The sequence below is a fragment of the Triticum urartu genome, chromosome 7A, assembly GCF_056163025.1.
Source record: "Triticum urartu cultivar PI428250 chromosome 7A, HENAU_Tu73, whole genome shotgun sequence".
In the NCBI taxonomy this organism is placed as follows: domain Eukaryota; kingdom Viridiplantae; phylum Streptophyta; class Magnoliopsida; order Poales; family Poaceae; genus Triticum; species Triticum urartu.
Window position 1 is genome coordinate 9,517,638 of NC_141879.1, and position 24,340 is coordinate 9,541,977.

The following is a 24,340-nucleotide window of genomic DNA, read 5'->3' on the forward strand; positions in this document are numbered from 1 at the left end:
TCTCTCTTTCCCCCCGAGGAATCCTATTCCAACTAGGATTGGGGGGGGGGAATCCTACTCCCGGAAGGAGTAGGACTCTCCTGGCGCGCCCCTTGTGGCCGGCCAGCCTCCCCACTTTGGTCCTTTATATACTGAGGTAGAGGCACCCTAGAACACACAAGTTGATCCAGGTGATCTATTCCTTAGCCGTGTGCGGTTCCCCAGCCACCATAGTCCTCGATAATACTGTAGCGGAGTTTAGGCGAAGCCCTGCTGCTGTAGTACATCAAGATCGTCACCACGCCGTCGTGCTGACGGAACTCTTCCCCGACACTTTGCTGGATCGGAGTCCGAGGATCGTCATCGAGCTGAACGTGTGCTCGAACTCGGAGGTGCCGTAGTTTCGGTGCTTGATCGGTTGGATCGTGAAGACGTACGACTACTTCCTCTACGTTGCGTCAACGCTTCCGCAGTCGGTCTGCGTGGGTACGTAGACAACACTCTCCCGTCTCGTTGCTATGCATCACATGATCTTGCGTGTGCGTAGGAGTTTTTTTTGAAATTACTACGAAACCCAACAGTGGTATCAGAGCCTAGGTTATTTATGTTGACGTTATATGCACGAGTAGAACACAAGTGAGTTGTGGGCGATATAAGTCATACTGCCTACCAGCATGTTATACTTTGGTTCGGCGGTATTGTTGGACGAGACGACCCGGACCAACATTACGCGTACTCTTACGCGAGACCGGTTCCCCCGACGTGCTTTGCACACAGGTGGCTTGCGGGCGACTGTCTCTCCAACTTTAGCTGAACCGAGTGTGGCTACGCCCGGTCCTTGCGAAGGTTAAAACAGAGTCTATTTGACAAACTATCGTTGTGGTTTTGATGCGTAGGTGAGATTGGTTCTTACTTAAGCCCGTAGCAGCCACGTAAAACTTGCAAACAACAAAGTAGAGGACGTCTAACTTGTTTTTGCAGGGCATGTTGTGATGTGATATGGTCAAGACATGATGCTGAATTTTATTGTATGAGATGATCATGTTTTGTAACCGAGTTATCGGCAACTGGCAGGAGCCATATGGTTGTCGCTTTATTGTATGCAATGAAATCGCGATGTAATGCTTTACTTTATTACTAAGCGGTAGTGATAGTCGTGGAAGCATAAGATTGGCGAGACGACAACGATGCTGCGATGGAGATCAAGGTGTCACGCCGGTGACGATGGTGACCATGACGGTGCTTCGAAGATGGAGATCACAAGCAAAAGATGATGATGGCCATATCATATCACTTATATTGATTGCATGTGATGTTTATCCTTTTATGCATCTTATCTTGCTTTGATTGACGGTACCATTATAAGATGATCTCTCACTAAATTATCAAGAAGTGTTCTCCCTGAGTATGCACCGTTGCCAAAGTTCGTTGTGCCTAGACACCACGTGATGATCGGGTGTGATAAGCTCTACGTCCATCTACAACGAGTGTAAGCCAGTTTTGCACACGCAGAATACTCAGGTTAAACTTGATGAGCCTAGCATATGCAGATATGGCCTCGGAACACGGAGACCGAAAGGTCAAACGTGAATCATATAGTAGATATGATCAACATAACGATGTTCACCATTGAAAACTACTCCATCTCACGTGATGATCGGTTATGGTTTAGTTGATTTGGATCACGTGATCACTTAGAGGATTAGAGGGATGTCTATCTAAGTGGGAGTTCTTAAGTAATTTGATTAATTGAACTTAAACTTATCATGAACTTAGTACCTGATAATATCTTGCTTGTTTATGTTGATTGTAGATAGATGGCTCGTGCTGTTGTTCCGTTGAATTTTAATGCGTTCCTTGCGAAAGCAAAGTTGAAAGATGATGGTAGCAATTACACGGACTGGGTTCGTAATTTGAGGATTATCCTCATTGCTGCTCAGAAGAATTACGTCCTGGAAGCACCGCTGAGTGCCAGGCCTGCTGCTGGAGCAACACCAGATGTTATGAACGTCTGACAGAGCAAAGCTGATGACTACTCGATAGTTCAGTGTGCCATGCTTTACGGCTTAGAATCGGGACTTCAACGACGTTTTGAACGTCATGGAGCATATGAGATGTTCCAGGAGTTGAAGTTAATATTTCAAGCAAATGCCTAGATTGAGAGATATGAAGTCTCCAATAAGTTCTATAGCTGCAAGATGGAGGAGAACAGTTCTGTCAGTGAGCATATACTCAAAATGTCTGGGTATAATAATCACTTGATTCAGATGGGAGTTAATCTTCCAGATGATTGCGTCATTGACAGAATTCTCCAATCACTGCCACCAAGCTACAAGAGCTTCGTGATGAACTATAATATGCAAGGGATGAACAAGACTATTCCCGAGCTCTTCGCGATGCTGAAAGCTGCGGATGTAGAAATCAAGAAGGAGCATCAAGTGTTGATGGTTAACAAGACCACTAGTTTCAAGAAAAAGGGCAAAGGGAAGAAGAAGGGGAACTTCAAGAAGAACGGCAAGCAAGTTGCTGCTCAGGAGAAGAAACCCAAGTCTGGACCTAAGCCTGAAACTGAGTGCTTCTACTGCAAGCAGACTGGTCACTGAAAGCGGAATTGCCCCAAGTATTTGGCGGATAAGAAGGATGGCAAGGTGAACAAAGGTATATGTGATATAAATGTTATTGATGTGTACCTTACTAGAGCTCGCAGTAGCACCTGGGTATTTGATACTGGTTCTGTTGCTAATATTTGCAACTCGAAACAGGGACTACGGAATAAGCGGACACTAGCAAAGGACGAGGTGACGATGCACGTGGGAAACGGTTCCAAAGTCGATGTGATCGCGGTCGGCACGCTACCTCTACATCTACCTTCGGGATTAATATTAGACCTAAATAATTGTTATTTGGTGCCAGCTTTGATCATGAACATTATATCTGGATCTTGTTTGATGCGAGACGGTTATTCATTTAAATCAGAGAATAATGGTTGTTCTATTTATATGAGTAATATCTTTTATGGTCATGCACCTTTGAAGAGTGGTCTATTTTTGATGAATCTCGATAGTAGTGATACACATATTCATAATGTTGAAGCCAAAAGATGCAGAGTTGATAATGAAAGTGCAACTTATTTGTGGCACTGTCGTTTAGGTCATATCGGTGTAAAGCGCATGAAGAAACTCCATACTGATGGACTTTTGGAACCACTTGATTATGAATCACTTGGTACTTGCGAATCGTGCCTCATGGGCAAGATGACCAAAACACCGTTCTCCGGTACTATGGAGAGAGCAACAGATTTGTTGGAAATCATACATACCGATATATGTGGTCCGATGAATATTGAGGCTCGTGGCGGATATCGTTATTTTCTCACCTTCACAGATGACTTAAGCAGATATGGATATATCTACTTAATGAAACATAAGTCTGAAACATTTGAAAAGTTCAAAGAATTTCAGAGTGAAGTGGAAAATCATCGTAACAAGAAAGTAAAGTTTCTACGATCTGATCGTGGAGGAGAATATTTGAGTTACGAGTTTGGTGTACATTTGAAAAATTGTGGAATAGTTTCGCAACTCACGCCACCCGGAACACCACAGCGTAATGGTGTGTCCGAATGTCGTAATCGTACTTTACTAGATATGGTGCGATCTATGATGTCTCTTACTGATTTACCGCTATCGTTTTGGGGTTATGCTTTAGAGACGGCCGCATTCACGTTAAATAGGGCACCATCAAAATCCGTTGAGACGACGCCTTATGAACTATGGTTTGGCAAGAAACCAAAGTTGTCGTTTCTTAAAGTTTGGGGCTGCGATGCTTATGTGAAAAAGCTTCAACCTGATAAGCTCGAACCCAAATCGAAGAAATGTGTCTTCATAGGATACCCAAAGGAGACTGTTGGGTACACCTTCTATCACAGATCCGAAGGCAAGACATTCGTTGCTAAGAATGGATCCTTTCTAGAGAAGGAGTTTCTCTCGAAAGAAGTGAGTGGGAGGAAAGTAGAACTTGACGAGGTAACTGTACCTGCTCCCTTATTGGAAAATAGTACATCACAGAAAACTGTTTCTGCGACATCTATACCAATTAGTGAGGAAGCTAATGATGTTGATCATGAAACTTCGGGTCAAGATACTACTGAACCTCGTAGATCGACCAGAGCGAGATCCGCACCAGAGTGGTACGGTAATCCTGTTCTGGAAATCATGCTACTAGATCATGATGAACCTACGAACTATGAAGAAGCGATGGTGAGCCCAGATTCCGCAAAGTGGCTTGAAGCCATGAAATCTGAGATGGGATCCATGTATGAGAACAAAGTATGGACTTTGGTTGACTTGCCCGATGATCGGCAAGCAATTGAGAATAAATGGATCTTCAAGAAGAAGACTGGCGCTGATGGTAATGTTACTGTCTACAAAGCTCGCCTTGTCGCAAAAGGTTTTCGACAAGTTCAAGGGGTTGACTACGATGAGACCTTCTCACCCGTAGCGATGCTTAAGTCTGTCCGAATCATGTTAGCAATAGCCGCATTTTATGATTATGAAATTTGGCAGATGGATGTCAAAACTGCATTCCTAAATGGATTTCTGGAAGAAGAGTTGTATATGATGCAACCGGAAGGTTTTGTCGATCCAAAGGGAGCTAACAAAGTGTGCAAACTCCAGCGATCCATTTATGGACTGGTGCAAGCCTCTCAGAGTTGGAATAAACGCTTTGATAGTGTGATCAAAGCATTTGGTTTTATACAGACTTTCGGAGAAGCCTGTATTTACAAGAAAGTGAGTGGGAGCTCTGTAGCATTTCTGATATTGTATGTGGATGACATATTACTGATTGGAAATGATATAGAATTTCTGGATAGCATAAAGGGATACTTGAATAAGAGTTTTTCAATGAAAGACCTCGGTGAAGCTGCTTACATATTAGGCATAAAAATCTATAGAGATAGATCAAGACGCTTAATTGGACTTTCACAAAGCACATACCTTGACAAGATTTTGAAGAAGTTCAAAATGGATCAAGCAAAGAAAGGGTTCTTGCCTGTGTTACAAGGTGTGAAGTTGAGTCAGACTCAATGCCCGACCACTGCAGAAGATAGAGAGAAAATGAAAGATGTTCCCTATGCTTCAGCCATAGGCTCTATCATGTATGCAATGCTGTGTACCAGACCTGATGTGTGCCTTGCTATAAGTTTAGCAGGGAGGTACCAAAGTAATCCAGGAGTGGATCACTGGACAGCGGTCAAGAACATCCTGAAATACCTGAAAAGGACTAAGGATATGTTTCTCCTATATGGAGGTGACAAAGAGCTCAACGTAAAAGGTTACGTTGATGCAAGCTTTGACACTGATCCGGATGATTCTAAATCACAGACCGGATACGTGTTTACATTAAACGGTGGAGCTGTCAGTTGGTGCAGTTCTAAACAAAGCGTCGTAGCAGGATCTACATGTGAAGCGGAGTACATAGCTGCTTCGGAAGCAGCGAACGAAGGAGTCTGGATGAAGGAGTTCATATCCGATCTAGGTGTCATACCTAGTGCATCGGGTCCAATGAAAATCTTTTGTGACAATACTGGTGCAATTGCCTTGGCAAAGGAATCCAGATTTCACAAGAGAACCAAGCACATCAAGAGACGCTTCAATTCCATCCGGGATCTAGTCCAGGTGGGAGACATAGAGATTTGCAAGATACATACGGATCTGAATGTTGCAGACGCATTGACTAAGCCTCTTCCACGAGCAAAACATGATCAGCACCAAGGCTCCATGGGTGTTAGAATCATTACAGTGTAATCTAGATTATTGACTCTAGTGCAAGTGGGAGACTGAAGGAAATATGCCCTAGAGGCAATAATAAAGTTATTTATTTCCTTATAATCATGATAAATGTTTATTATTCATGCTATAATTGTATTAATCGGAAACATAATACATGTGTGAATACATAGAGAAACAAAGTGTCACTAGTATGCCTCTACTAGACTAGCTCGTTAATCAAAGATGGTTATGTTTCCTAACCATGAACAATGAGTTGTTATTTGATTAACGAGGTCACATCATTAGTTGAATGATCTGATTGACATGACCCATTCCATTAGCTTAGCACCCGATCGTTTAGTATGTTGCTATTGCTTTTCTTCATGACTTATACATGTTCCTATGACTATGAGATTATGCAACTCCCGTTTGCCGGAGGAACACTTTGTGTGCTACCAAACGTCACAACGTAACTGGGTGATTATAAAGGTGCTCTACAGGTGTCTCCAAAGGTACATGTTGGGTTGGCGTATTTCGAGATTAGGATTTGTCACTCTGATTGTCGGAGAGGTATCTCTGGGCCCTCTCGGTAATGCACATCACTTAAGCCTTGCAAGCATTGCAACTAATGAGTTAGTTGCGGGATGATGTATTACGGAACGAGTAAAGAGACTTGCTGGTAACGAGATTGAACTAGGTATTGGATACCGACGATCGAATCTCGGGCAAGTAACATACCGATGACAAAGGGAACAACGTATGTTGTTATGCGGTCTGACCGATAAAGATCTTCGTAGAATATGTAGGAGCCAATATGGGCATCCAGGTCCCGCTATTGGTTATTTACCGGAGACATGTCTCGGTCATGTCTACATTGTTCTCGAACCTGTAGGGTCCGCACGCTTAAGGTTACGATGACAGTTATATTATGAATTTATGCATTTTGATGTACCGAAGTTAGTTTGGAGTCCCGGATGTGATCACGGACATGACGAGGAGTCTCGAAATGGTCGAGACATAAAGATTGATATATTGGAAGCCTATGTTTGGATATCGGAAGTGTTCCGGGTGAAATCGGGATTTTACGGAGTACCGGGAGGTTACCGGAACCCCCCCCCCCCCCCCCCGGGAACCATATGGGCCTTAGTGGGCCTTAGTGGAAAGGAGAAAGGGGCAGCCCAAGGTGGCCGCGCGCCTCCCCTCTTCCCCTAGTCCTATTAGGACTAGGAGAGGTGGCCGGCCCCCCCTCTCTCTCCCCCCCCCCGACGAATCCTATTCCAACTAGGATTGGGGCGGGGGGGAATCCTACTCCTGGAAGGAGTAGGACTCTCCTGGCGCGCCCCTTGTGGCCGGCCAGCCTCCCCCCTTTGGTGCTTTATATACTGAGGTAGAGGCACCCTAGAACACACAAGTTGATCCAGGTGATCTATTCCTTAGCCGTGTGCGGTGCCCCAGCCACCATAGTCCTCGATAATACTGTAGCGGAGTTTAGGCGAAGCCCTGCTGCTGTAGTACATCAAGATCGTCACCACGCCGTCGTGCTGACGGAACTCTTCCCCGACACTTTGCTGGATCGGAGTCCGGGGATCGTCATCGAGCTGAACGTGTGCTCGAACTCGGAGGTGCCGTAGTTTCGGTGCTTGATCGGTTGGATCGTGAAGACGTACGACTACTTCCTCTACGTTGCGTCAACGCTTCCGCAGTCGGTCTGCGTGGGTACGTAGACAACACTCTCCCCTCTCGTTGCTATGCATCACATGATCTTGCGTGTGCGTAGGAATTTTTTTTGAAATTACTACAAAACCCAACACTCTGCTCGCAGGCAGGGGTGGGGGTATATATAGGCCACTCTTTATTCCCTGTTGGTGGCTAAAGCCGGGACTAAAGGACCACATTTGGTCCCGGTTCCAGGCACCAACCGGGACTAAAGGTTGTGGGGGAGCGAGGCCCATTGGTCCCGGTTCGTGTCTGGAACCGAGACCAAAGGGGTCAGACGAACCGGGACCAATGGCCCCTGAGGCCCGGCCGGCGCCATGGCCTCACGAACCGGGACTGATGCCCCGTTCGGTCCCGGTTCGTGAGTGAACCAGAATTAATGGCCTTACCCAGGCATCAACCAAAGCTCTATTTTCTACTAGTGAGAATTTCCTATGTAGCAAGGCCATGTAAAATATCTGCATTGACTTAGAAATTTTTTATTGTCATATGCAATATTTTTTCTGCATAACCAAAGCTTATTGTCACTTATCATGTGATTGTTTTCCTACGCTATTAGGGGGCGCTAAATGCACACCAATTATTACCGCATACTAAATATAAAATACCAGCAATTAGACCGTCCTTCCGAGAGACTGTTGGAGAACAGATCAATTCACCTTGTCATAGGCTTTTTTGAGTGTCTGTTTTGAAAATAACACCGTTCAATTTTTCGGAATGAAGATCATAGACTGTGTCATTTAATAATTACATACCTAAGAAACATATGGTGTGTGTGTGTGTGTGCATGCGTGCGTGCGTGCGTGCGTGCGTGCGTGTGTGTGTGTGTGTGTGTGTGTGTGTGTGTGTGTGTGTGTGTGACTCCCTACATGATCTAACAGTTGCTTTCTGGATGCAGTGGGCAAATAAGCTGACTGCATTGAAGTCCTTGTTATTATCCACTCACTTCAAACACTGGCTGGTCCTCTTAGTCGCAGCAGGGATCGCCATATTTTTCGCATGGCCCCAATTCTGTCCAGGTATTGACGCACTGTAGCCGGGCAGGATTGCTTGAACGCGTGAGTCTGTTGGCTTCAATTAATGTGCGTGAATCTTGAAATTCTGCAGATTCATGGTGCCGAAGCATTACGCGGAGAACATAAAACAACATCCCTTGAAGTACATAGTCAATTCGCTCATGTAGATATGCACTCCTAAAAGGCTGACAACAGAGAGAATATATTTGTTACACGAATGGTGTTGGTGATTCTCATGTCAAGTTTCAGCTGTCAAACAAAGGAAATGGCCATCTTCAAAACCAGTAGAGTCCTAGGGTATCTGTATTTTTTTAGAAGTTCATGTGCCATGCATATAGTCTGATGGTTGGCATGAACTTTGAGTGTAGAGAAGTGTTTTTTGTAAATGTCTAGGAGGAAACAAAGTGTCACCTGTGCGAAAAACATGCATTGACTATTGCAGGAAGGACCGCCAAGACAAGGCTTAAACGGCCGAGAAAGAAAAACAAAAGCCTAAACTAGCAATCTAGATTACAGGGGAACGTTGTTAACTATTAAGCCCTGAGGATTTTGGTGCACTTTGGGGCTGTTCTGGGATCGAAGAAAGATAGGGAAAGAAGGAAGTGTTAGTTAATCTAAGCCTGCTCTCTGCTTATTTCTTTGCTGTAACATTTATCTATAATAAAGTGTGTAACGGAGCCGCTGGTCAGATGTTATAGACCAGGGCTAATGTGCCTGTGGTCGACTTGCTCACCTGTTCTGCGATCTGACATGGGGTTGTGGGCGATGTCGAGGGAAAACGGCGGTTGGCGCCGGCAATGGCGCGGCTGATCCCATTTGTGGAACTCCCACCAGTGTCTTGACGAGGTGAGTAGCTAGCTACTGGAAATAGGACGGCAACCCCACTGAAACGGGAGCTGGAAATCGCTGGTGTTTGTGTGCGCTCTGTTCTTAGGCATGCTGCCTGAGAGGTGTTTGCTTAATTGTCTTGCCGTCGTGTCCACATGAGAAGTGAGTCCTCTTGTTGCGTCCAGATATGGTGTGATGGAGAGAGACTATGAGAGGACTACCATTTAGTACCAGATCCAGATTTGTAGGTGCAAAAAATGGTGATGGTGGAATTCTGACGCCCTAGGCGTTGGAAGAGGCGGCGAGGAGATGTGATTGTCGGCAATGGGTGGAGCAGATGAGCGTGGTGTTCACCGAAAAATACGTTTGTGCAACATGTGCAACAGTCTCATTGCACATACAAAGAATTAAACAAAAAAATCATTACACTTTAGCAACGGTATATATTCTAGACACTAATTAACAGTGTTTGAAAATTAATGATGAAAAGATGATCAAACTATGCATCTACAAAACCTCAAAAAAGAAAACAAAACACTATGCGTCTACAACATGTGGATCAAGGGCCGATCGGATTGGATCAAGCTATCCACAAGCCTCTCTCCCTCGGGATTGCCGTGGTACCACTCAATGAGGAGAAGAGCAAACTTGCCGAAAGAGCGGGCAAAGCAGAAGGAGACGGCGCCGGTCAGAAGCGCGACGAAGAGCTTGGCCGCGGTTGACAATGGCCGAAGGGATTTCTCGTACACGAACATCCATGCTAGGATGATGCCGAGCGTGACGGTGAGGCAACCCACTAAGCATATGAACACGCGCCTACTGCATTCGATGGGCTCCGCCTCTACCCCCATCTCGCTGCTATCTAGATTCAGCTGAACGTCGGCCATGTCCCGGTCTCGTCGTGTCCGACCGGCCTGTGTGATTTCGACTGTCGGTGCTGAGGCATGCTGTATTTGTTGACTGTTTGTACACGTTACTCCTTGTCCTAGCCTTTAGGATCTGACAGTTGGACGACGGCTGCGTGGCTAATTCTTAGGGACTCTTGTGATGGCTGATCAACTTATCCCTATATAGGTACGGCAATACCTAAGTCAATTCCGTCGGTGTTGGAATCAAACATGACATACGTGTTGGTTTCGTAGCCATCCCCGACAAGAAGTATTTGGCTTGGTACCGTACCACGAGTCGAAGGAATAAATGACTTTTCGCCTAAATTTATCTCTACAGCTGTAGATCCCACGAAAGTACATACTGGCTAGTACTTTTTACACGATTGCCCCAAGAATCTACAATGTGGGGTAATTGCTAATGTTTTAATTTTTCTCTTCACAATGCACCGTGCTTTAGTTCGTTTTTTTTAAGTTGTGAAGTCAGCTGACCCACAGCCAACACATAGAATCGCCACTGCACGCATCCATGGCCGACATCGTCGAGGATCATAACATGGTGGTGGCGTCGGAGCCTGCCCAGTGGTGTAGGCGCGTGTTCATCTACATCTCGTTCGCCACATTCATCACCGTCTCCAAATTCTTGACGGACCACATTTTTTCGTTTGTGTGTTATTTCTTAGATTCAGAGCCCCGCTTCGGTACAACACCCCCATCGGTGAAGTTGGCCCCTGCGTTCATCCTGGGGCTCCAGGCTTGGCTTCATATAGAGATGAAACAAAATTAAACTGATGTGTGTGCTACAGTACATATTTAGCTGCAAATGAGACCGATGTTCTTAATAGTTTCCACCCTCCTTAATTGAATGTAACTGTTTGTGCCAGCCACCTTTCATTCAATTTGTAATTTGTGTATGTTCCACAAGACACTTTTTGTTTTGGTGTGCTGGGCACCTCCAGAATGTGAATATGCGATCTTTGCCTATGTGTGTTTGAGTTTCCTTTTTCCACCACTATTTGTCTCCAACCTTACTGGAGCTTCTGATCATCGTATTCATGTTCTAAGGAGAAAGAGGGAACCACACCATGCTACTATGGCTGTTTGGGACCTTCCTCATGCCCGTTGATTAACGTTGCTGCTTGTCGCGACATTCCATGAATGCGTGTTTGACGAGAGTGACCTTATTATGGCATTGTAGAAGTTGTTAAGGTCTTGCTTGACAGTGCAGCGGCCTAAAGTTAGGGGTCTTTGTTTTGCTTTGGATGCTCATTTGTGTGTTATTTTTTAGATTCAGAGTCCCACTTCGGTACAACACCCTAACTAAACTTATAGAAGTCAATATGAATCTTTGGCAAATCATAGCCACGCTGTATGTGCTCATTAGCTATTCTTTTTTACCTTTTTTTAACCTTCGAAAAATAGGTGCGTCAAAGTGGGGTTTGAACTCCTGACCTCCTTGTGTACTTCCACATCATCTAACCAACTGGGAAAGCAAGGTGTTCGAACTCTGGACCTCCTAATATACTTCCACACCATCTAACCAACTGGAAAAGCAACTTTGTTGTGCCTAGTTAATTTATTTTTTGTTCTTCTTGTCCGTCTTCTATGTCTGGTATCTTCGGTTTTATTTGTTTTTTTCTTTTTGTATTTTCTTTTCCATTTGCTTGAATACATTAAAAAATCATGATTTTTCAAAAAATTCATGAATATTTTTCAAATTTATGAACTTTTTATTAAATTCATGATTTTTTCAAATTCATGAAATTTTATTCAAGTTGATAAAAAATCACATATCGTTAAAAAATATAAATTGATGAGCTTGAAATGCTCCCAATTCATGAACTTGAAATTTTATTCAAGTTGATAAAAAATTCACATATCATTAAAAAAATACAAATTGATGAACTTGAAATGCTCCCAATTCATGAACCTGCAGCAGTGATGTATAAGTTATGGAGAAAGCAATAGCAATGAACTAAACGATCATAGTGCTAAGCTAATGGATGGGTCAAGTCAATCACACAATTCTCTAATGATGTGATCTCGTTCATCAAATGACAACTCATGTCTATGGCTAGGAAACTTAACCATCTTTAATTAACGAGCTAGTCAAGCAGAGGCATACTAGTGACACTATGTTTGTCTATGTATTCACACATGTACTAAGTTTCCGGTTAATACAATTCTAGTATGAATAATAAACATTTATCATGATATAAGGAAATAAATAATAACTTTATTATTGCAATAAACATGATCCAATCATATTCATGCTCAACGCAAACACTAAATAACATTTATTTTAGGTTCAACACTAATCCCGAAAGTATAGGGAGTGTGCGATGATGATCATATCAATCTTGGAACCGCTTCCAATACACATCGTCACTTCACCCTTAACTAGTCTCTGTTCATTCTGCAACTCCCGTTTCGAGTTACTATTCTTAACAACTGAACTAGTATCAAATACTGAGGGGTTACTATAAACACTAGTAAAGTACACATCAATAACATGTATATCAAATATACCTATGTTCACTTTGCCATCCTTCTTATTCGCCAATTACTTGGGGGAGTTCCGCTTCCAGTGACCAGTCCCTTTGCAGTAGAAGCACTCAGTTTCAGGCTTAGGTCCAAACTTGGGTTTTTCACTTGAGCAGCAACTTGCTTGCCATTCTTCTTGAAGTTCCCCTTCTTCCCTTTGTCCCTTTACTTAAAACTAGTGGTTTTGTTTACCATCAACACTTGATGCTTTTCTTGATTTCTACCTTCGTCGATTTCAGCATCATGAAGAGCTTGGGAATCGTTTCCGTTAGCAATGTGAGACAGTTCTCTTCTAAGGAGGTCCAACTACTCTCCAACTAGCAATGTGAGACTAAACTACCCACCACACCCATTGCCATAAAATTCACATGGGCTCTTGTAGATATTTCTGAAATTGTTAGATGGGCCCTAAGGCCCAACCACATCTTTCAACACCATTGAGAGATTTCTATGGTTTTGTAATTGGTAATTGGTAGAAGAATACACTTGGTTCCATAATTGAATCCATACATTTGGTTCCATTGCTGGATCCATAATATTGGTAATTGGGAGATTTCTATGGTTGGATCCATACACTTGGTTCCTCAGGTTTGTTTGTGAGATTTGTATTTTGCCCATGCGGATTCTCCTGCATCTATCCCTCCTATAGTCTCCTAGAGGAAAAGCAAACACAGACTGAAAAAAAAGGCAAGAACAATAAGTAAGGGCTGTTTTGCCCATAGTAAGGTTGTAAAGTTTGTGTGCATCTCATCAGCCACCAAGAACCACAAATTGCTGATTCCCTATCCCTACATATCAGAGGACAAACGAACTTCAGAAAGGCCTCAAGAATTGGCAAAAAAAAAACCTAACCGCTGCTGAGCGCCGCCCCTCCTCCTCCCTTGCTGGAGACGGTGGCGGTAGGGCTTCCCGCCTCCTTGCGTTTGGATCCGGTTAGGGCCGGGGCACCACGAATCAGAGGGTTGTGGCAACGCAATATGGGACCACCTGTCAGCCGTGATCGCTATGACTCGCTTGATATGGGATACACTTGCCAGCTGCGAGTGCTGTGTCCCGCATTAAGCGAGACGCTAGCGGGTCTCGCGTCATGTGCTACAGTGTTGGACTGGCCAACTAGAGCATTTTTTTCAGAAAAAACTGAGTGAAAAATGTGTCTGTGCGCCGGATCAAACCTGGGATCTCCTCATTGCAAGGGAACATTGCTAGCCTCTGCGCCACCATCGAATTGGTGTCCACTACATAGGGCGTGATCTACTAAGAGTAAACAGCACCGGTTTTTATACTGGTTCATTTTTTCCTACTTTTACTGTTTTTTCTTTCTTTTTTCTTCATTTCTATTCGGTTTTCTCCGAGTTTTCTTCTTTTTTCCTTTTCTTCTGTTTTTTCTTTTTTCTCTACTTTTTTTGTTTCCCTTTGTTTCTTTCATTATTTTTATGAAGTTTTCCTTTCTTACTCATTTTTCTTCTTTTATTCTTAGGTTCTTTGGTTCTTCCTTGGTTATCAATGCTTTTTTTGTTTTCTTTTGTGTCTTTTCTTTTTTCTTCTCTGCTTTTTCGTTTTGTTTTCATTCTTTCTGCATTTATTTCTTCTGTTTTCTTTGTTTCTTTTTTTTCTACATTTTTTGTATATGTCAACAACATTTTTCTAATACTTCTTTAACATTTTTCAATACTAATTTAATGTTTTTTAATGCGTGGTTAACATTTTTATTGTACCATTTTAAATTTTTTTAATGCTTGATTAACATTTTGCAAATACAAGATTAATATGTTTTGAATACATGGTCAACTCTTTTCCTATACAGACTTTAAAAAATCATGTTAGATTAACATTTTTCAAATACAAGATGAACATTTTCTAATAAATGGTCAACTTTTTTTCGATGCAAATTTAATATATTTTCAAATGCTTTATTAACTTTTATAAATAGAATATTAAAAACCTAACACATGGTCAACATTTTTTCTATACACATTCAACATTTACCAAATGCTTGATTAACTTTTTTTCAAATGCTTGATCAACATTATATATATATATATATATATGATTAAAAAATCATCATTTTCAGTACATGTTCAAGATTTTTTCTATACACATTCAAAATTTGTCAAATGTTTGATCAATATTTTTCAAATAATTGTTCAAAATTTTTTGAAGTGCTGGATTAAGATGTGAGATAGTCATCTCACATCTAGATGTGAAATAGCAAATCTGTACGTGTACGACAGGCCATGGAAACAAGTCTGGTGTGGTCTCCTTGGGCTGACACCGGGCCCCACATAGTACGAGTGTGCGAGGGCGAACCACAACGCAGCAGATGGGGGATAACGGCCACCAAGATATTTTCGTCACCAATAATTGACCCCTTGTAGTACCCCTCCAGTCGAGCAGGATTTTGAGTGTCCATTCGGCCGACTCAGATCTATTTTGCCTTCCCCTTTCCCCTCTCTTAGATCTATCAACCCACGTTAGCGTTGGTTTGAGGGCCGCCATGAAGGTGATTATAGCTGAGAACCCTTGCTCATCTGCACATGTTGTCAGTTCTTTGGATACTGATTTGCAGGCCTCGGCTGCTCATCTCGCTCTGTTCTCTAAGGAAGGATTGCAGACTTTGCTCATCTCGTTTCGTTGTCTGACGATTGCAGAAGATCGTGGTGAAGGTCGAGCTGAAGAACGACAGACAGAAGCAGAAGGCGCTCAGAGCAATCTCCGGTCTCCATGGTACTACTACTACTACTACTCTTTTTTCCAGATTTGTACGTGAATTCGTTTCTAACTTGAACAACTACGGGCCTCAGGTATCGATCAGATTGGTGTGGACATGGAGGATGGGGAGATCACGGTGGTCGGCCCCGTCGACCCCGTCGCCGTCGTGGCCAAGCTGCGAAGGTTGTTTGGGAAAGCTCAGATCGTCTCGGTCGGGCCCGCCAGAAACATTTTATCCGAGGAGGGCATAGAAATTGGTCGTGGTGGGCATGGAGTAGCCTGCAAGGTATACTATGAGATTACTATGCATCTTTTGTTTTCTAAGAAACTGATAACACAAACAGCCCAAAATATCAGCCAATGTGAATCCTGAGTGATCATACACGTAGGTTCATAAAGAATGGCATTGCGGAAACATATTGCATTCCTCGTCTTCCACAACGCCCAAATAACAACAGATACACCTACTTTTAGTAAGCTTCTACTAGCTTTCATCGGCAAAGTAAAAGGCCATCTACTGAGATCCTTAACAGACTTCATGGTACTACTACTACTTCTCTAGGATTACAGACATTGCTCATCTCGTTTTGCTGTCCGATGATTGCAGAAGATTGTGGTGAAGGTCGAGCTGAAGGACGGCAAACAGAAGGCGAAGGCGCTCAAATCAATCTCTGGTCTCCATGGTACTACTACTTCTCTTCTTTCCAGTTTTGTTCGTGAATTCAATTCTCATGTGACCAACAACGGGCCTCAGGTATCAATCAGATTGGTGTGGACATGAAGGATGGGAAGATCACGGTCGTCGGCGTCCTTGAGGCTGTCGACGTCGTGGCCAAGCTGCGAAAATTGTTCGTGCATGTCCAGATCATCTCCGATGGGCCCACAAAGGAGGCGTACGAGTTTACATTCGGATTCTTGAACCGCATCACAAACAATTTCTCCGAGGAGCGCATAATTGGTCGTGGTGGGCACGGAGTAGTTTACAAGGTACTGTATGATTACTACTCTTGCATCTTTTGTCTTGTACTCCCGAAAGTTATAACACAAATAGGAAATGAAAACAAGCGCCCTCTAGCATTGGCAGACGCTTTATAGGCCTCAAATGTACACTATGGTCGGAGACTAGTCATAGTAGTGAAAGTAATATAAGTACTCCCTCCTTTCCGGTTTATAGGCCTCAAATCTGAAATCTCATCAATCAAGGCATATGGTGAGTAGAGGAATGTATCTCGTACTTTACAAAACTACCCAAACTAAATTGATGCATTAATTTGAATTAGTTGCAGTGCATGCATGCTTGGCCACTACATGAGTAGTAGCATTACATGCATTGGTGAGTTCCTTTTTAATTCTTGCATGCAAAGATTTGATACACCTCAAAATCTCAAAAGGAGATGGAGATGGGCCCTTTAAATTGAAAAAATGAAAAAAAAAATGAGATAAGCCCTATAAACCGGAAAGGAGTAGTAACATGCATCCTCATTCAATGATAAATAGACATATTGATGATAATGATATAGTATTAAATGAGCAATAATATGTTATGTTACCATCACACAACGGTTCTCAGGAAAAAATAAGTCTACAAACTAATAAATGCAATCATGTATGATACGACACCTATGTATTATTACGTGCAATGTGAAACCTAATCATCAAATCCAAATTATTACATGCAATGTGAAACCTAATCTAAAGTGGAGCTCGTCCGACTCTGCCGTGCCCATCTCCAGCGGCCGGTTGCGCCCCTCAAAGTGTTGCTCTAGTTACCGGTGAGGTAGAATAGGACATGGCACACGCACCGGTTCACAGGACTCGAGGCGCCACCGTCTCCCATGCCCTACTCTTCCTCGTTGGAGCCCGTTGCGAGCACGTCACCGGTGGACGTAAGGTCGATGATGGATCCATCATGGGAGGAGCTGGCGACGTCCAACACGACGCGGTTGCGGAGTCCGGGGTGGTCTTGCACCATACACGGCACCGGAGAGTGCGAATCCACCTTGCCAATGTCCACCGCTAGGGCTTCCGCTGCCTCACACGGCGGGCACGCCACGCTATACTTGGATCGGACGACACTCATGCGTTCACATTAGCCTCGGCGCACCAATGTAGCGGTTGCACATCTGGCAGCATGTTGGGATGTACGAACCGCACCGCCTCCAGTGAGATAGCAGCGGCACACCTCACGCCAGATCCATGTGCCATTTTGGAGGACACTATGGATTCCCGACGGAAGGAGTCTGGCCGCTGCAGTCAAGCTGCCACCTCCTGGGAGCGGCGCGGCGTGAGGCAAACGACCATCTCCTCCTCAGGCCCGCCTGGGAAGAGCTCCGGGTCAATGGATCTGGAGGCGTAGGACTTGGATCCGTTGCCCGCCTTGCTGGAGACGGTGGGAGATCGCTGGACGGGAGCTTGTGGGCTGAGGGGAGTGGAGTGGAGTGGAATGCGGGTAGGTTTTCTTCCAGAGTTCGGATAGGGTCTAATTTATGTGGGGTCGGGTGGTCCAGATCAAGGATTTGGATTCCGAGTGCACCTTTTTTTCTCGTGGGGCACCGAAATTCCCGGTTACCGCGGTAACCACAAAATCCCGGAAAAAAATCGCACGAAATTTAAATCTGAATTTTGAATTCAAAACTCTGAATGATGTATAGATTGGATCTGGACTCAGTTTTGTCAGCAAACCACCTTGTGGCGCAGTGGTTAGCTCGTATATGAGCTTCGTTATTTTTAACTGCAGCTTCCCCTTTTATCATAAAAATTGTGAAAAGAAAAAAAAGAACGTCGACACTCGAACCCGTGACCATAGGGAAGAATAAGCAAGTCCGCGTTTACCACTACGCCACTACAGACTGCCAATCTTACAAAGTTCCGAGCATATCTAACCTAACTATCAGAGTTTAAATTCAAAAAATTCGAAAAAATTCAAACCTTTTCGCTCGGTACTTACTTTTCTCGTGGGGTGGCGAGAAACGCGGATACCGGCGGTATCCAAATATTCCGCCCGGTACCCAAAACCATGGTCCAGATTGGGCCGGATCCGACATGGCGGACGCGTCCGGGTGTCCCATATCTGGAAAGTGGGGAGTGCCGGTCTGGAGTTTCGGCCGGATATTGGGGCGCCTGGTTGGGTGGCGTTTTTTCGTCTGAACAATGACTGGATGGCCGGCCCGGCCGTTTGAAGCGGGTATGGGCCGGGGAGGGGGGGGGGGGGGGGTGGTCTGGTTATAGATGCTCTTACACCATAAACACTTCTTCCTCCCACAGGACTAGAGAAACCGGAGCCAAAACACACCCCTCAGTCATCTATCCTCGACACCACAAGAGCCCATCTTCTCCGCCTGCTAAAAATTCCTGCTGCATTTCGCAATAGCAGTTCTGGCCAATATGACCAGTACTTTCTCGTGGCACTGGCTGTAGTCCAGAGCAATAGTGATACATGCACGTAATTTCTTACGATTTACTTACAATCTAGAGGTCGAAGAGGTGAACACCACTCTTGGTCCATTAGTTTCTATATATCATCCATAATATTAAATGCCTAACAAAGAACACAATCGGTTAGCATATAGTGACTTAATATATATGTTTTAACAGGGAGTACATCACAATGGTGAATGCGTTGCTGTGAAGAAGCTTCATCTCATGCCGGGGCTTGATGATGAGGAATTCAAAAACGAATTTAATAACCTTATGAGGTTCCGACATCAAAATACCATACCGTTGGTTGGTTACTGCCATCATACAGCACAGATGCTTGTTGAGCACAATGGAAAGCATGTTTCTGCTCGAGTAGAAGAAAGATATTTGTGCTCCGAATACTTGGAGGGAGGAAGCCTTGAAAACCATATTTCTAGTATGATTATGCTCTACTTATTCTATTATTTTTTTAATGCATGAACAATTAATGATCCCTAAAGTTTACATCTACTTCTATAGATGAACCGTGTGCACTTGCTTGGTACACATGTTACAAAATAATTAAGGGCATATGTGAGGGTTTACATTACCTTCACAAGGGATTCGAAGAACCTATTTGGCACTTGGAATTAAAACCTACCAAAATTTTGCTGGATAAGAACATGATGCCCAAAATTGGAGGTTTTGGTTTCTCTAGACTCTTTGATTCAATACAAACCTCCAACACATCAGAAGTTATGGGAACAAGGTACGTTAACAGACATGAGATGTAATCCAATTCTTCTATGAATTTTTTGTGAAAATAAATTATTTTTGTACTATGCAGTGTATACATGCCACCGGAATACATCAGTAAACGGCTAATCACACCAAAGTTTAATGTATTCAGTCTGGGCGTCATAATCTTGCAACTAATGGCAGGAAAGGAGAGCTATACCAAATGTGCAGACATTCCTCCCGAAGAATTTATCGAACGTGTATGAGAAAACTCTTTTTTATGAAATTAACAATTTTTACAATATTAGGTTGTGCAATACATCTAGGCATGCATGCTAAGGAAATGTTCAATTCTGCAGGTATATGGATTCTGGGTAAATGGCATGCATGGCACAGTATCGAAGCATACTTCAAGTGAAGTTAAAACATGCATCGAAATAGCTCTAAAATGCGTGGAGCCAAATCGAGTGAACAGACCTAGTATAAATGAGATCATACAAAGAATGAATAAGATTGATATTGTTGAGTGCTCATCTGTAGGTGATCTATATAGGATAAGGGAGTTTGAATTCGAGTTCTTAGAACATATAACAAATGTTTTTTCTGAGCAGAACATAGTTGGCCGTGGTGCATGTGGAGTTATTTACAAGGTATGGTATTGCTTCATCTTCTGACTTTCATATGAACCCTACTGTTAAATACAAGAGTGATGTGCCATAAAACAGAGATTCTCAACAGGGAGTGTTGGACAATGGAGAAGAGATTGCTGTTAAGAAACTTCATCAAACGTTGACGCCGATTGATGACAAGCTATTTAAGAAAGAGGTTAATAATGTAATGAGGGCCCAACATGAAAATATTGTACGGTTAGTTGGCTACTGCCACCATACATCACCAATAATTGTTGAGCATGAAGGAAAACATGTTTCTGCTAGTGTGATAGAAAGAGTAATTTGTTTCGAATACATGCAAGGAGGAAGCCTTGACGATCAACTTTCAGGTATGATTCTGCACTAGTTGCACTAAATTATATTTGAATTTCTTACCACATAATCAACTACGTAAGGGGGGGAAACATGGTCTCTTTACTCACCCTTGGATCCATACATATGATTCATGCTTCGGCTCGGTGTTGAGTAGCAACCAACAAGAAAGGAGATATATGTTAGGGTTGAGGGAGATAATGGATCTTTTTTTGTAGGATCTAGGCGGTGGAAATCAGGCAGTACGGTGGATTATGTCTTAGAGAAGACATACTTGATAATACTCCTGAAAACAGGCAGTACAGTGGAGTACTAATATACTAATTTACTTATACAGCTGAATCCTGCAAACTTGATTGGGACAAATGTTACAAAATAATAAGAGGAATATGTGAGGGTTTACATTACCTTCATAATGCTGTTCCTCCCATTTACCATCTGGACATAAAACCCGGAAATATTTTGCTGGATAAGGATATGGTGGCAAAAATTGGTGATTTTGGTTTGTCAAGACTCTTTGATACAACGCAAACCTATATGACATGTGGAGTTACTAAAGGAACACAGTAAGTTAGTTATTCAGAAATATTTAATCAATTTCTTTTCTTGGGCATGTAAAAAATAATCATTTTGATGTATTGCAGTGGATACATGCCACCAGAATACATCAATGAACATCTCATCAGTCCGAAGTCTGATGTATTTAGTCTCGGGGTCATAATCATAAAAATGATGGCGGGAAAGGAGGCCAACTATGCACACACCCGTCGGGAAGAATTTATTAACCATGTAAGGAAAAGGATCCAGTATCACAGAAAACATTTTTTTCACATGTATTTTATTGTGCCTCACCACCACATTGTTCGTGCACACTTCTTTTGGCATTATGTTTCAATTATATATGTAGGTATGTAAAAAGTGGCAAGTGAGGCTGCAAGCAACAATGCGGTCCCATGTATTTGAAGAAGTGAGGACATGCATCGAAATAGCATTAAAATGTGTGGAGGATGACCGAACTCGAAGGCCTACGATGGCCCACATTGTGAAGGAATTAAGTAACATTGGTATTGCTAAAAGCTCACCAGTAGGTCAGGTATATATCATTTTCTCCTGTGGATCAATCTCTTTTCCACCATAGCAAGCCTTTTTTGGCAGAATGTTTCAATTAACCAGGCATGTGAAAACTGGTGAATGAAGGTGCAGGCAACAATGTCGCCCCATGTATCTGAAGAAGTGATGACATGCATTGAAATAGTGTTAAAATGTGTGGAGGATGACAGAACACAAAGGCCTACAATAGCCCAGATTGTTAATGAACTAAGTAAGATTGGTATTGGAAAAAGTTCAACCGTCAGCCAGGTACATATTCTCTGCTCCTGTGGATCATCTCTTATTTTCCATGACTGGCCTTATGTCTTTCACCGTCCTACTTTAATTCATATGTTCCCTGCCCTAATCTGAAATTCTAAACACTTTCCCTGCCCGGATTTCCCAAGCTACTTTTTCCAGCCCGCAGCAAATGCCACAGACGGAACAAGGAGCAGGCCATGTAAATTACTTGCACTGAATTAGGAACATTTTGTTTGTCAAATATATTGCAAATTTTGCATTACTAAAGAGACCGCACATGGAAGTTACACCCACTAAGAATTTATCCCGTGATTGCTTTCCTACCCTAAAGGCCAGATGCCGAACACATCATCGATGCTAGTAGGGAACGCTAAATGCACACCCATTATTTTTCAGATAATAAATTAGAAATACCAGCAACTAAATTTCATTCCCAGGGATTGTTGGAGAAAAGGCCAATTCACCTTGTCACGGGCTTTTGAGTGTCTGTTTTAGAAAGAACAAGGTTCAATTTTTTTAAGAATGACGCTCGTGGACTGTCACATTTAATAATCACATAGCTAAGAAAGATAAGGGGTGTGTGCGCGCGCGCGTGTGTGCGTGTGTGGATCCCTACCTGATTTAACAGTTCCATTCTGGATGCAGCGGGCAAGCAAGCTGAGTGGGCTACACCCCGTATGCAACGCCGTTGGGAGAAACGTGGATATCATGCCGTCGCCAAGCGTGCAGAAGCTGAATGTGCGGAGGTGGAACGGAAAACTGAAGCTGAAGAAGAACGTAAAACTGAAGCTGAAGAGGAACGTACACTGAAGATGAAGGGCACTGCCGAAATTGAAGCTGAACCCTGCAACACAAGATCAGAAGTGGTGACACCGCCGGAAGCAGGAGAACAAGAGGGCGGGTCCCACAAGTCAGCCAGACTTCATGCCCCCTCTAAGCGATACGCTGGCAATGACTGGGTCCGGTATTACACAGTGGTCCACAACTGTGTAAGTATCAAGTGTGTGCATGTTTGGTATGTAAACTATAGTGAAGTCTATTTTAAACCCTGAATTTGTACGCCTAGTCGGGAATGAACCTCAATCTCTCAATCTCTGAAGTTCATGTCCTGTACTTACACATCCCGGTCTAATCTCGACCCCAGCCCGGTATTAGACTAATTTGGTACACCAGAAAAGGGACAAACCCCACCAGGATAACTCTCTACTCTCACTGACTAATGGGACCCACATATCATATCTATCTTCTCACCTTATCTCGTCCCCAAATCCCCTTCGTCCTCCCCGCCTCATCTGCTCGCGGGCAACCGCTGCCGCGCCTCCGGTGGCTTGCCCCACCTATCTGGCCGCCAAGAACCGGGGTCATCGACTAGCAGCACCAAGCAGTAGCACCTGAGCTACCCGAGCAACCGCCATGTAGCAGAGCACGGCGCCCTACCTTTGGAAGAGCAGCGTTAGGATCACGCACCGACCACCGGGTACACGCGCAGACGATGTGTACCACTCGCTGCGGCCGCCGGGGATCCCCGTCCTACCTGGACCGTTTCGTCATCGACCTCCTCCTCCGCCATGGACGCATGCCCATCTACACCCGCACTGGTCGTACTCAATTTCACTTGACCGGAGGTGGCCGCAAACTTGCCGCCGGCCCGTACTACAGCCATCACATTGCAGATTGATTCATAAGCCAGCGACTGAATTTAGTGCTTTCAATCTAGCTGACCTAAGCAAGCAAGCAGGTGGATTGATTCTACTGGATTACAAGTATAATCCACGCGCTGCTCTACAACTAGCATTACTAGCATGGATGTGCCGTCAGAGGTGAGGCGAGCCGTCGCAGTAGGCGGTGAGCCCCCGCCGGGCGGCCGCGGACACAGGAGGAACTGGAGCGAGGCAGATATGGGCGCGAGCAAGCTAGCCAGTAGCGCACGCTATCATTTGAATCGAAGAACCCTGAGAAGGGCGAAACACCCTCGTGTAATTCTACATCAGCGAGTGAGTAAAGCTAGTAGTGCTGAATATTGCCCATGTATCGACGCATCGTAGCCAAACGAGATTGCTTGCATCAACACATGAGTTTGTTGGCTTCAATTAATGTGCACAAATATTCAAATTCTGTAGATTCATGGTGCCTAGGTATTACAAGGAGAACATGCACATCAGCCCTTGAAGTACGTACTCATGTTAGTTTCAGCTGTCAAAGCAAGGACATGGCCATCTTCAGAACCAGTAGAGTGCTAGGAAACTCATGTGACATACATAGTATGCTGGTTGCTTGCATTAACTTTGAGTATAGAGAAGTATTTTTCTGCAAAGGTATATGAGAAAACAAAGTGCCACCTGGCAAAAATGTGGATTGACTATTGCAGGAAGGACCGTCAAACCAAGGCTTAAATTACCGTAAAACCAAAGCAGGCTCGTCGACCA

At 43.7% G+C, this 24,340-nt stretch overlaps 2 protein-coding genes across 5 annotated transcripts in view; both read left to right on the forward strand.

The window, feature by feature from the left end:
- The window catches only part of LOC147956847 (cysteine-rich receptor-like protein kinase 44), a 32,803-nt gene extending 23,822 nt beyond the window's left edge, over positions 1-8,981 (forward strand). Inside the window, exon 11 of the mRNA XM_087534692.1 lies at positions 8,362-8,981. Within this exon, the coding sequence (XP_087390818.1) occupies positions 8,362-8,499 (138 nt within the window). The 3' untranslated portion in view covers positions 8,500-8,981. The remainder of the gene's footprint in view (positions 1-8,361) is intronic.
- A 6,124-nt stretch (positions 8,982-15,105) lies between these two features.
- On the forward strand, positions 15,106-23,068 carry LOC147956848 (uncharacterized). Of its 4 annotated transcripts, none has more exons than XM_087534907.1 (15): positions 15,106-15,238; positions 15,387-15,462; positions 15,540-15,733; positions 16,055-16,130; positions 16,202-16,434; positions 19,042-19,300; positions 19,384-19,612; positions 19,691-19,841; positions 19,941-20,231; positions 20,320-20,581; positions 20,902-21,130; positions 21,209-21,353; positions 21,472-21,657; positions 21,768-21,923; positions 22,560-23,068. In XM_087534907.1, the coding sequence occupies exons 1-15, from the start codon at positions 15,233-15,235 to the stop codon at positions 22,722-22,724; spliced, it is 2,658 nt and encodes an 885-aa protein (XP_087391033.1). In that variant the 5' UTR covers positions 15,106-15,232; the 3' UTR covers positions 22,725-23,068. The 4 variants fall into 4 exon arrangements, with proteins under 4 accessions (XP_087391033.1, XP_087391032.1, XP_087391035.1 ...); XM_087534906.1 differs by having other exon boundaries at positions 21,762-21,923; positions 22,560-23,067; XM_087534909.1 differs by lacking the exon at positions 22,560-23,068 and adding an exon at positions 22,050-22,486 and having other exon boundaries at positions 21,762-21,922.
- The last annotated feature ends 1,272 nt before the right edge of the window (positions 23,069-24,340 follow it).